Raw genomic sequence first — 12720 nt, 5'->3', positions numbered from 1 at the left:
TAAATGTTGCACCAAAGTGTAGAAAAAAAAGACCTGCTTCAATTGGGGGCACTAATGATTCAGGAATAGTCAGTGCAGCGTATCTAGGGCTGGACACTGCTGGCTGGTCAAACACAGATTTTTGATTTTCTGATTTGAATTATGTACCGCTTCAATGACAAAATAATAAGGTACTGGACAACTTTATTATCAATAATCAGATGAGGTTTGGACTTTTTTAATGACTTTTTCAAGTGAATAAATATAGTTTTATTGTCAGCATCCTTATCGCTAATAGTTTCATCACAATACCTCAAGAAAGAAAAAAATAGTTAAAACTATTTTCTATTAAATGTTCAAATATGCCCTCATAAATATGGTGTAAACACACAGTTTCCAGAAGTTAAAAAAAATAACAAAGTTTGACTGAAAGTTATTTAGCTGCTGTGTTGACTGGTCAGCCAGCCAACCATCAAAACGGTAGGCTACTTGCTTCGGCTCTCTCCAAATCTGCCCTGTGAGCCGTGCAGTTTGACATGTTACACCACCCCGTGACCCAGTGACCCCCGCCTCTGAGAGTGAGGAAGGTTAAAGAGACCGCAGCCTGTGGCTATAGCTAGAACACCTCTGATTTCTCAGCTCGCGGGCTAACTCCCAGAGGAAACACACAGGCAGACCTGTTCCATGGCACAAACACAAATCAACATTTATATGAAAAAAAGAAGGGAGAGGTAAGGTACGCGCACAACAAATCCTGCTGCATTTCCACCGTGCAATGTCAAGGTCTGATCGCCGCACAGGATTCTTGAACAAATGGACCGTGGAGGGAGAAATTCGGTCAACCTCTGGAGGAGCAACTCAAAAGGAGTCTCATAACAGGAGAGTCACAGAGTGCACAGTGTGCTGCTATGGAACAAAATAAGCTTCACAACACTGCAGCAACTGTAAAGCCAGACGGAGTTAAAAAAAAATAAAAAATAAAAAAAGTTCAAGTTCAGAAAAACATCTCCACCGAAAGTAAATAGGAGAGGCATTATATACAAAAAAGACTGTTCTGAAAAGAAAGACATTAAAGCTGTCTGCACTGTCGGTCATAGCCTGTATTTTCAAAGCAACAGATGAGTAGGCTTTGAGGGCAGCCACCCTTTTAAAACTGGAACTGTTTCACAAAAAGGTCACAAGAACAGGAGGCGCTGGCTTGAGTAGCCTCTCTTTACAGGATCGTATCTCTCAGAGTGAAAATGTCCTCATGAAGAGTTCATGAATGTCAAGTGTGGCAACCTTTATGAGACTTAATACGATAAAAGAGGTTAGAGACCACAAGAAGTTCCATAGATTTCTTTTCTTGATCTAAATCCATAAAGTCTTTTTTTACCTTTCAAAGAAGGGGGGGATCAAGAAGGTTTCCAATAATAATAACGAGACTGGAAATGTCTGTTCATCATCATGTCATGTCTCAAAACTGAAGGGAATGTTTTTCATATCACTTTTCGTCAAGAATCTAGCAATGCTTTAATGTCAATCTAGCTTTAATGTCAGCTCAGTGAGGCTATACAGCGGTGCTTTGTAATTCGGTACAATCGTATGATGATATTCTTAAAGGTGTACAGAACGGTCATGTTGTTAGCTACAGTTTACAGAACCTAGGCTATGTTTTAACACCAGATCTTTCAGTGCACAAAGAGTAGTAGGCCTACAAAGGCTACAGGTGATCTCGAGGATATGTTCACCGATTTTGACAAAAAGTGATTTTGACAACAAGCATTCTCCGGAGTCCACCTTTAATTTGTCTTTAGGATACTATGTTTTACTTCCAAAGTTGATATGAAATCTTCCTTCATGCAGGGGGATAACCTTTGACTAGGCCTACTGCAGTGTGATAAAGCGGCGGCATCTACCGCGCTCGTGGCCTGCGCCACTAAATGACTGCGGAAGGAAAAGCTACAATTGTTGCTGCCGGATTGGCCGATTTAGCTCACCTGACAGGTAGATGTTGTCTCCCGCCGAGATGACACTGAAGAACTCGCGGTCGTAAAAGGGCAGGCTGGCCAGCGGGTACCACTTACTGTTCTGGGGGTTAAAACAGGTGACTGCTGTCAGAGATCGCTGGTTCATCCCAATGGCCTGACGCCCACCCACCAGAACTATCACCTCCGCTACACCTAAAGGACAAAGGAATGGATGATTGGGGAGGACAAAGGAAGGGAACGAAACAGAAGAGAGAAAGAGAGAGAGAGAGCAGACCATCAGGGAAGGCTTCCACAGTAAATACGATTGAATCAATGCCTCTTTGAGACACTGCTGCAGTGCTTCAGTATATAACAGGCATAATGGTGTGTGGCATGTCACCTGCTTGTATGTATATTAGTCTTTCAAGAGCAATGTGAACATTTTTAAACAAGGAAAATAATGGATTTTATTTTTTTTTTACTTTACATTTTCAGACAAGAAACCTTGATGAAAACCTGAGCAACACAGCCAGCCACAGACATTAAGTCTGCTGTTTTGAATTCAGTAGGCCTTGGCCCTCTCTAAGTCGTAAACTTGATGGGAAATGCAAAACAAAAATGCAAAATAGAAAAGTTTCCTCTTGGTAACAGGAAACTACTGAGTTGAATGTGAAAGCGTAACTCAATTACCAGGGCTGATGGCGCTTTCATTGGTTTGGTTGCCGCGCTCAAGCCATTCTCCCTTCCTACAAACAGGGCAAGCACCAACCTATACACATTCACCTGTCCAAACATTCATGGTGGAACAGACACTGTTTGGGCATGGCATAAGAGAATCACTAAATCAATAGGCAAGAATGCAGTTGGGTACATTACTACACGGGAAAGGGGAAGGGTCCTTTCCTGTGTACACACACACACACGTGGCTGAGGATCTTATGTGATTAACACGATTCTTGAAACAGGTTCAGCACTTATCCTCTATTACTCCTCAACCTGATCTCTGCTTTTAGACATGCACACACACACACACACACACACACACACACACACACACACACACACACACACACACACACACACACACACACACACACACACACACACACACACACACACACACACACACACACACACACACACACACACACACACACACACACACACACACACACACACACACACACACACACACACACACACACACACACACACACACACACACACACACACACACACACACACAGAGAGAGCTAGCTGATGGATAAAGACACCAGTGATCCAAAAACACACAAACAGGTTGGCAGGCTGCCACGTGCGTATCTCAGGTCTGCTCCGTCTTCAGCAGCAGGCTCCAGTGAGCTAGCAAGACGAGGAGCCGCCAGACAGAAATGGGCTGTGTGTCTGTAAGCAGCAGGCGGGCGGGCAGAGGGACGCGAGCCAGGGATCGAGAGAGATATAGACGGTGTGCGAAGAGAGAAGAAAAAGAAAAGAAGGAAGGAAAGAGAGCGAAAAGAGGGGAAGGAAAGCTTATCTTCATACACTCAAAATCAAGGCTAACCACCGGTTCATCTGCTTGGATCGATATTATTCCACACAGACCCATCTCCTGACAGGCACATCCATAGGTGGCTGTCTCCTTTCCTTCTGCTTCTCTCTTTTAAACACATAACAATTCTCCCCTTATATTCTTTCTTCCTAAACCTCTCCCTTTTCTTTCAAAGTTTGCAGAAAAAAATGTAGCTTTTCTCTAGGAAGAGGAAGAAGGTTGAAAGAGGAAAACACATACAAAAACTACGGGCTTTGCTGAGGCTGAGCAAACAGACAGAGCAGTAAGCACTACCTCAGACATATCTCGGACATACAGCTTAGACTTAGTGGGCAGCTTAAAGCTGGATGGCTCTTTTTCTCTGTGAGATTTTAAGAATGTGTTCCTTTGCGTAGGATGAAAAAGAAAGTGACTTCTCAAGGAGAAATCGGGACAGGGCCACAGTAAAGAAGAAGATCTGGCATGCAAGACAAAAATTGCAGTAGAGCCTATAGCAGGTGTGCATGTGACCGCCTTATTCTGGCAGCATGCACAAGATTTGCGCCTGGAGAGATGTTAAACCTAAGAGGACATTTTTTATCTTTATGAAACAGTCTAATTTATAAATTAACTGTAGCAGCAAATGAGACCATCAGGGAAAAGAATGCTTTTGTATATAGTTATTATTAATTTATTTGAATGGCTACGCCCCGGGGGCACTTAGACAAAACAATTTATGGCAGGCATACCAGTTTTTGATTCAACATCGTCATATTATAATCCTACATTGATACGTATAAATTAGGGCTGTCAAATTAACGCGTTAATTTCGATTAATTAATCACAGAAAAATTAACGCGATTAAGAAAATTAACGCAGATTAATCGCACTTCTATAATGCCCTTTGACCCGGTGCAAAAGTGGTGCGCAGCTGCACCTGTAGCTTGCTTACACAGCCCGCATGGGTAAAAGGGAGAAAAGTAAAGAGAGAAGCAGGGCCGCTCTATGGACGGTTTATGGGATGCTTCGGGCAAATAAGCATGAAGGTAGGAAGACATCTTACTTTATTCTCCGCAGTGTCTGTGCATTATTGATTTAGTGGGTGCAACAATGTATAGGTTCAAAACAGTATCTCTCAATCTTCCTCTGTGTGTCTCAATTTTGTTTGCTAGCTGTCTCGTCTCCCGCGTAAACGGACACCCGCCCCGTGTGTGTGTGTGTGTGTCAATATTTTTGCCTATGAGTACGATGATGGTGAATGAATCGGCATAGGCATCTGTGGCAGTGCAGCGCTGTCTGTTGTGGAGAAAGAAGTTACGAGAGATGGAGAGCGAGAGAGAGAGAGAGAGAGAGAGAGAGAGAGAAACAAACTGTAGAAGGCTATACAGCCGTTTATAAACAGGTATAAAAGTGTCATAAAAGTATGCGATTAATTTAGATTAATTAATCACAGAGCCTGTAATTAATTATATACATTTTTTTAATCGCTTGACAGCCCTAGTATAAATACATAACCTCTTCACGTTGCATCTTTCATTCTACTTTTAACTTGTTACCTAAAAAAATGCACGCACCACTGGCACGCGCTTGGGCGATATTGTCGTAAAAACAATACCGCTTTTGTCCAACGGTGCCGCTAGAATCAACAAAAACTGTAAGCTCCTCCTAACTTATTTTAAAGAGAGATTTGAGCTGAATTGGTACCAATCATGGGCCAGTTCACCCCAGCTTTATGGCATCAGGCATCGGACTGCAATTCTCCAACGGCCCTTAAGACCTCCAACAGACCTTGGGTCTGCAGCTAATAAATGGGGTGTAGTTTTATAGGGCATTCGCAGCTAGTGAAAAGTGAGCACAGGCTCTTTGTCTTTCCTCTCATGTGCCTCCAGCCATACCTCCATGCACACATTAATTACATTGACTTTGTCCTGCTATTGTTCTTTCTCATGATTAGTTTGCTGCTACTGCTGTTCGTACTTGTACTCCATTCCTCCCTTTCACACACTATTTTTCAACTTTATTGGATTTTAAAAGTTTGACTGTTTATTTTTTTGCCTTCGTAGGATTACTTTTTTTTTAAATCTCTTTTCATCTAATTTTCATTCATCCCATTAGCTGTTCCAGTTTGTTGATCCAGTTTGTAGACTGCCTCAATTAACTTGGCGAAGTTCCCGTGTCTCCGTCTGCGCCAAACTGGGATTGGCACATCAATCATCGTTCCACTGTTTAAAGTGTATTTTAATATCTGTCAAGGCTCCTATTGTTCAAAGAGAATCAAATTAAAGTCTTGAAACATGGAATAGAGGATGTACTAGTATTCAATTTCCTGATGGTTTGTTGGATTTTCTCCCCCTCACTTCGGTGTCATACCATGTAGACAGGTAAAAGACTATTATTTGTTATTTCAACCCAGTCTCACAGTGAAATGTAAAATAGCTACGTTGGTCCACAGCGCAAAATGTAGAGGTTTCACAATAAAGGCCTTGAAATTGTGAATTACCTACATTTGTTCCCCCTATTCATTTCTAATGGACAGCGTACATGTCACGTGAAAAAAAGTTGTCAAGGATATCTCTCCTCAAAGGTAATTTAATGTAAAATAATGAATAACATAAAAAGTAATGTAATCCACCAAGATTATACAGAGGTTAAAAAGCAAGTAAAGTGATCTCTCCTGCTATTTTAACTGTAAAGTCCGCAATATCGAGTGATTAGCTCGCTCAAATGGCTACCATGGACATATAAAGAAAGCTAAATTCATTACATATGTTGAAACCGGAAGTGCCCACCGATTTTACTTTGTAATTTATTGCTTCACTTCCTGTCTGACCGTGGAGGATGACTGAGCTCTGCTCTCTTGATTGGCTTTCCTCGTGAAAAAGAAAATATAAAACGTTCATAACTGTCACGGGAGCTGTAAGCAGGCGACTCTGTAGACGTCATGCCTCCTCTGAAATAAACATGTGTTTTTTAATTGAGAGAACACAATTTAACAGTTACATTAAGCATTTACGGCAAATAAATAATAGTTATTCAAACGCTTCCTGTTTCCGGTTTAAGGCAGCGCCACGAGCGTCATAGCAACAGCATAGCAACCAGTATATCAACCTGAAACAAATGTTGTATTTCTACATTTTCTTGGCGATGTCCAGAATAATATTCGTGATAACCATCAAACTACATCGTATACATTCACTGAGTGAAGATTGTGAGAGTAAGACACACATTTCTCACTAAGAATGTTATCAAAAACCCATTTAATAGCTTATACATCTTAAAAATCTGCAGAATAAAAGCTGGGGCAATGGCGGTCACAGCTTGGGTTTCGTTTCGGCCGGGAGGACTTAAAAGTCACGTGACATGTACGCTGTCCATTAGAAATGAATAGGGGGAACAAATGTAGGTAATTCACAATTTCAAGGCCTTTATTGTGAAACCTCTACATTTTGCGCTGTGGACCAACGTTGCTATTTTACATTTCACTGTGAGACTGGGTTGGTTATTTCTACACAGAATACATTTTTCCACTGAACTGACTTGAACACTTCCCCCCCCCCCCCACACACACACAATGGCTAATTAGAGCCAACTTAAGCAATTGTCAACGTGCCGAAATCGTACATCTGTGCACCCGCGCACTACCTATAGCTATTATCACCTAGTGCACATGTGCAGGGTTATTCTGTGTGCTTAACGCTTGGTCAGACATGTCAGGGAGAGTCCACATCTGGTTGGGTTGAGGCTGCTGCCGGGCTGGGCTCTGACCCCTGAAGCCCCGAACGCATTCACAAGCTAACACAACGCCCAGCAACGGCCTGTCAGAACGCAACAACAAGGAGAGAGCGGCACCGCTGACGGCTAAGGCACGGCATGGGATCAGATGGTTGCGTGGGCAGTGTGTGTATGTATGAGCTTCTCCTCAGGAAAAAAAAAAAAACCCAAGCCGGCTCACAGGGGGGATGGCTGTCAGTCAGTCAGTCGGAGGTTTGAAGGGAGTTTGGGTTAGAGAGGGATGAAGGGATGGAGGATCGAAAGGATGGAGACGAGCGAGTGGGGATGAAGGGATAACCAAACCTTGACAGCTATGTTTTTCTTTTTCCTCTTTTTTTTCTTCTGATGGAGTTAATACCCATGGCAGTTTTGGTTGGGGAAATGGTTGGTTGTTATACTGACCTATTGCTATATTTGTTTTAACCTGTCTGTATTCAGGGGAAAAAAATCACATCACTAAAAGTTTTGAGAAACACCTGCGTAAAAGAAATATACCAACAAATAAATCAATTCTTAACCCTTTGATGCACAACATGGGTCTAAAGTGACCCGACTGAGTTTTTATCTGCTGTATCTTTGCAATCAATTCATTTCATTATTCAGTATTCCAGGTATTCCTCAATTAACTTGTTTTTGATCATAATTCATACTTTTTTTTAATTTTTCTTTTTTACATTTTGAATAAAAACACATTTTGTATCACTACCCCTCTAATGCGCAACATGGGTCTAAAATGACCCACATTCATTTCCTATGTAATTTCATGTATCGCTGAGTGTTTCTTTGCTGAATGTTTTGAATCTATGTATTTTATCATTTACTAAACCAAGTACTCAGTAAATTTCATTTGTTTTGTTTAGCACAAATCATACTATTCATTTTTATTTTCTTCCTTTATGAATAAGCATAGCTTTTGTCAGTCTACATGAAGTTTTCAGACATGGGTCAGAAATGACCCGCATTGAAATTTGTGTTTGCAATTAGGAACATATTTACTGTGGACAATTTGAACATCCAAAACATGTAAGTATTGTTTTAACATTATTATAATCTTACCTGATAAGCAATTTGATGTGATAACTGTGCATAATTATTGATTATGTTTAAGATAATTTAAGAACTAAGTCCATTTCTTGTCAGAAAGGGAAACAATAGGCTACTGTAAGCTAGCTAGCTAGCTTTTGACATTTGATGACTCGTGAAATATAAGTATATTAATTGATTGATTAGGGTTTAAGTTATCTTGAGAATTAGTCATACAGTCTATTGAATAAGTAGGCTACTTATGCCAGAAAGGAAAATAACTATTAGCTAGCTAGTTAGACTTGTGAAAGATACTTGTGAAATAATTGTGAAAGATACACTTTGGTACACTGTAAGGTTTGTTGTAAAGGGCTATATAAATAAATAAATAATAATAATAATAAAGATAACTGCTAGCTAGCTAGACTTGTGAAAGATGCTAGCTAGCTAGTCTTGATAAAGTTAAAGGGACACTTTACAATAAGGGTCCTGAAAGGGCAACCCGAAGCGGGTGGAGAAAGTGCTGGTTTCAGTGTCTCCGCCAGTTTTTGTTTCATGCAAATAGACCCAATAGAAACGGAGTTATGATGTTATAAAGTTGATACAAAAATATTATTTTCCTGCTTGTCTATATTCAGATCATGGCTGTTCATCGACTAACTGCTGAAATGGTTATAGAGATGCTGCATGAGGGACTAGATCAGGAAGATGAGGATGGAATTGGTCCTGATTCTGAGTCTGAAATCTCTGATGATGATGACCCAGTCTATGTGCCTCAGGGTCAAGCTGGAGTTGTGGGTGTGTCTCTCCTGAATGAAGGAGCCTCTTCTGATGACATAGAGGACTCATTTGATGAGTCCTCTGAAGAGGAAACTCAGACCCAGTCAAATAGATTGAGTAAAAATGGTTCTTACTGGAATGAAAATCCCCCCACTCACAGCAGAACTAGAAGTTGCAACATTCTGAGGAGCTGCCCAGGACCTACACCTGGATCAGCAGTAGCTGTTTCACCAAAGGATGCCTGGGATATGTTCATCAGTGACAACATCATTGAGGAGGTTCTCAAATGCACCAACTTAGAGGGTCGCAGAGCAGCTACAGCAAAAGGGAAAGAATGGAGAAGCCTCAACAAAGAAGAGTTCCTGGCCTTTATTGGTTTGACCCTCCTTGCAGGGGGGGACAAGAGCTGGGATGTTGCCTTGCGGGAGCTGTTTCTTGAGCTGTTTCTTGACCCCCTGCAAAATCCAGTTTACAAGGCCACCATGGGTGTCAGAAGATATGAAAATATCCGCCGCTTCATACGGTTTGACGACAGGAGGACCAGGGCTTTGCGACTGGAAACCGACCACATGGCGGCATTTAGGTACGTGTGGGACTGCTTCCTGGACAACTGCAGAAGACGGTTCATCCCTAGTGACTGTGTCACCATAGATGAGCAGCTGGTGCCGTTCCGGGGCAGGTGCAGGTTTCTGCAATACATGCCCAGCAAGCCTGCCAAATATGGGCTAAAAATCTTTTGGATGTGCGATGCAAGGGTGCCTTATGCAATAGACGGAACTGTCTACACAGGGAGGCAGCCAGGAGAGGAGATTAAGAAGAAGCTTGGGGAGACTGTTGTCCAACAATTGTGCAGTGGGATCAGAGGGACAGGTGAATATACAATGCAGAGTATCAGTTCTAGCACAATATCTATGTTTCTAGTCTTTCAGTGTGTAATTTGTTTTATATGATTTCTGTGTAAGCAAAAAAAAAAAAAAAGAATAAATGTGAGGTCTTTGAATTTAATAATCATATACTTATAAAGTGCAATCTTTTCTTTTCCTCCCATAGGCCGGAACATCACGATGGACAACTTTTTCACTAGTGTCCCTCTGGCTGAGAAGCTCCTTGAGAAGTACCTAACAGTTGTAGGCACTCTCCGCCAGAACAAGGCAGATATCCCACCTGTGATGAAGCCATCCAAACTGCGTGAGATCTACAGCTCAGAGTTTGGATTCAGAGGCAACATGACCATGGTGAGCTACGTCCAGAAAAAAGGCAAGTCTGTTATCCTTTTGAGTACAATGCACGACGACAAAGCAGTGGATCAGAGCAACCAAAAGAAGAAGCCAGAGGTGATCCAGTTCTACAACAAAACAAAAGGAGGAGTGGACACAACGGATCAAATGGTTGGCACCTACACATGTAAGCGGAGAACAAGGAGGTGGCCGATGGTCCTTTGGTATAACATGCTGGATGTTGCGACCCTCAACGCATACACCACCTTCACTACACAACATCCAGAGTACATGAGTGGCCAGAGCAGTGCACGCCGCCTGTTCATAAAGGAGCTGGGCAAGGAGTTAGTCATGCCACATATGAGGAGGCGCATGGAGGGCACACCCAGACTCCAAAAGCCCATCCTTGATGCAATGGGAAGATGCGGGATCAAAAAACAAAACCCAGGCATCACACAGCCACAGGACGACATCAGGCAGGAGGGCCCAGGGAAGAGGAAGAGGTGTGCAATCTGCACAACTAGCAAGGACAGAAAAGCCAGCAGCTGGTGTTCCCAGTGCACCAGGCCTGTGTGTAAGGAGCACAGACATGTCATGGTCATTTGTGAGGCATGCAAGAATTGAGATGGCTTTTAGCGGTCTACTGTGATCAGATGTGTTATGTTATGTGTTATGTGGTCACAAATCAGATTACATAGTTAAATTATCAGTTCAATGTTATCTACTGTACTGTGATCATATGTTTTTTATTTTATTAGGTCACAAATAAGTTTACAATTTTTAAACTATTTATTCAATGATATCTACTGTGATCAGTTGTTATTATTTGGTCACAAATAATCAGATGGCAAAATGGTTGAAATATCAGTTCAATAAGATCTGTTATCAGAGGTATGTTTCTATGTTATGTCTTTACCTATGCCCATGTGTGTATAATAAATAAACACATTTCAAATATAAAATGTATGATTATTTGGCCCAGAGCACTGCTAAAGTGATTATTTTAAGCAAATTATTGGTATTGTATATAGTCATTTAATTCAAAATCACACTTGAATAAATGGGTCATTTTTGACCCGTGTGTGTAAACTTGGTGTACTAATTCAAAATCTATTTTTATTCGTAAAATAAGAAAGGGACAATGGAATGATTGACCTTGTACTAATCTAAAACAAGATATTAAAAGAATAATTGGGACATTTAATAGTAAAATAAATTGATTTCAAAAGATACAACAAAGAAACACTCACCCAGCATGAAAACACATGGAAAATGAATGTGGGTCTATTTTGACCCATGTTGCGCATTAGAAGGGGTGTGCATATGTTGTGCATCAAAGGGTTAAGGTGGAAGCTAGACCTTGTACAACCACAGTGCGAAAAGAGACATTCACCATTGAGAGACAATGCAAAAAAGTTAAAGCCTGGGAGGACGCAGGGTTGGCTGTACAAACGGCTGAAAACTTTCTGCAGAGTTGAGCTGAACAGCACTGCTGGGTGATAATCGCCACTGCAAGCGAAATTAAGAGGGTTCATAGAAATAGAAATATTAGCGCCATATTAAGTAATTCAAAAAATGGTTGATCAGAAAAACAGCAACAAACAAGTCTTTGCTGAGTCGGGAGAAGGGACGCAGCATGGAAGCATAAAGCCTAGATTGAGACTACAGTGGAAACATCTGGACACAGCCCAATCTTATCTCTCAGAGGGAGGTTTCAGTAATCACAGGCTTGGAATTGGCTGGCAATAAAAATAAATAAAAATAAGTCCCAAAAAGTACGTGTTCTGAAGCTGATGCCCACCCACGGAGCATGACACTCGCTTCGCACACACAAAACACACCCTGCCAGTTAGTGTGTATTGCATCCCCCCAACTGGACTTCAACTGAATGAAACCGGTGACAGAAGCCTGCCGCCAGAGCTTTACCCCATGCTGGATCCTCACTGTGGACACACACGCGCACGCACACACACACACACACACACACACACACACACACACACACACACACACACACACACACACACACACACACACACACACACACACACACACACACACACACACACACACACACACACACACACACACACACACACACACACACACACACACACACACACACACACACACACACACACACACACACACACACACACACACACACACACACACACACACACACACACACACACACACACACACACACACACACACACACACCGGGAGGAGAGAGGTTGATGGGAAGATGAAGACAGGATGGAACGATGCTGCCACACTGGGTCTTATCTCACCTTGTTATTTGTCCCTTTGCTCCCTCATGCTGTGACCCTGCTTTCCTTATTCCTCTTCTCTTTTTCACCCCGCGGCAAACTCCTCACTCTCCCTCTGTCTCTCACTTTCTCAATCCACAGGAGACTTCATTTTCTCTCTCCGTCCGTCTCTCTTTCTCTTTTCTTTCAAAGCAGTTCTC

General features: G+C 41.9%; 1 protein-coding gene across 1 annotated transcript in view; it reads right to left on the bottom strand.

Annotated features, from left to right (window-relative positions):
• klhl29 (kelch like family member 29) overlaps positions 1-12720 on the bottom strand; it is a 214028-nt gene that overhangs the window by 37065 nt on the left and 164243 nt on the right. Inside the window, exon 11 of the mRNA XM_080047433.1 lies at positions 1959-2141. Within this exon, the coding sequence (XP_079903559.1) occupies positions 1959-2141 (183 nt within the window). The remainder of the gene's footprint in view (positions 1-1958; positions 2142-12720) is intronic.

The sequence above is a fragment of the Ammodytes marinus genome (genome assembly GCF_949987685.1).
Source record: "Ammodytes marinus genome assembly, chromosome: 19".
Classification (NCBI taxonomy): Eukaryota; Metazoa; Chordata; class Actinopteri; order Uranoscopiformes; family Ammodytidae; genus Ammodytes; species Ammodytes marinus.
The sequence above is the reverse complement of the archived record's forward strand: the minus strand, read 5'-3'. Positions and strand labels throughout refer to the sequence as shown.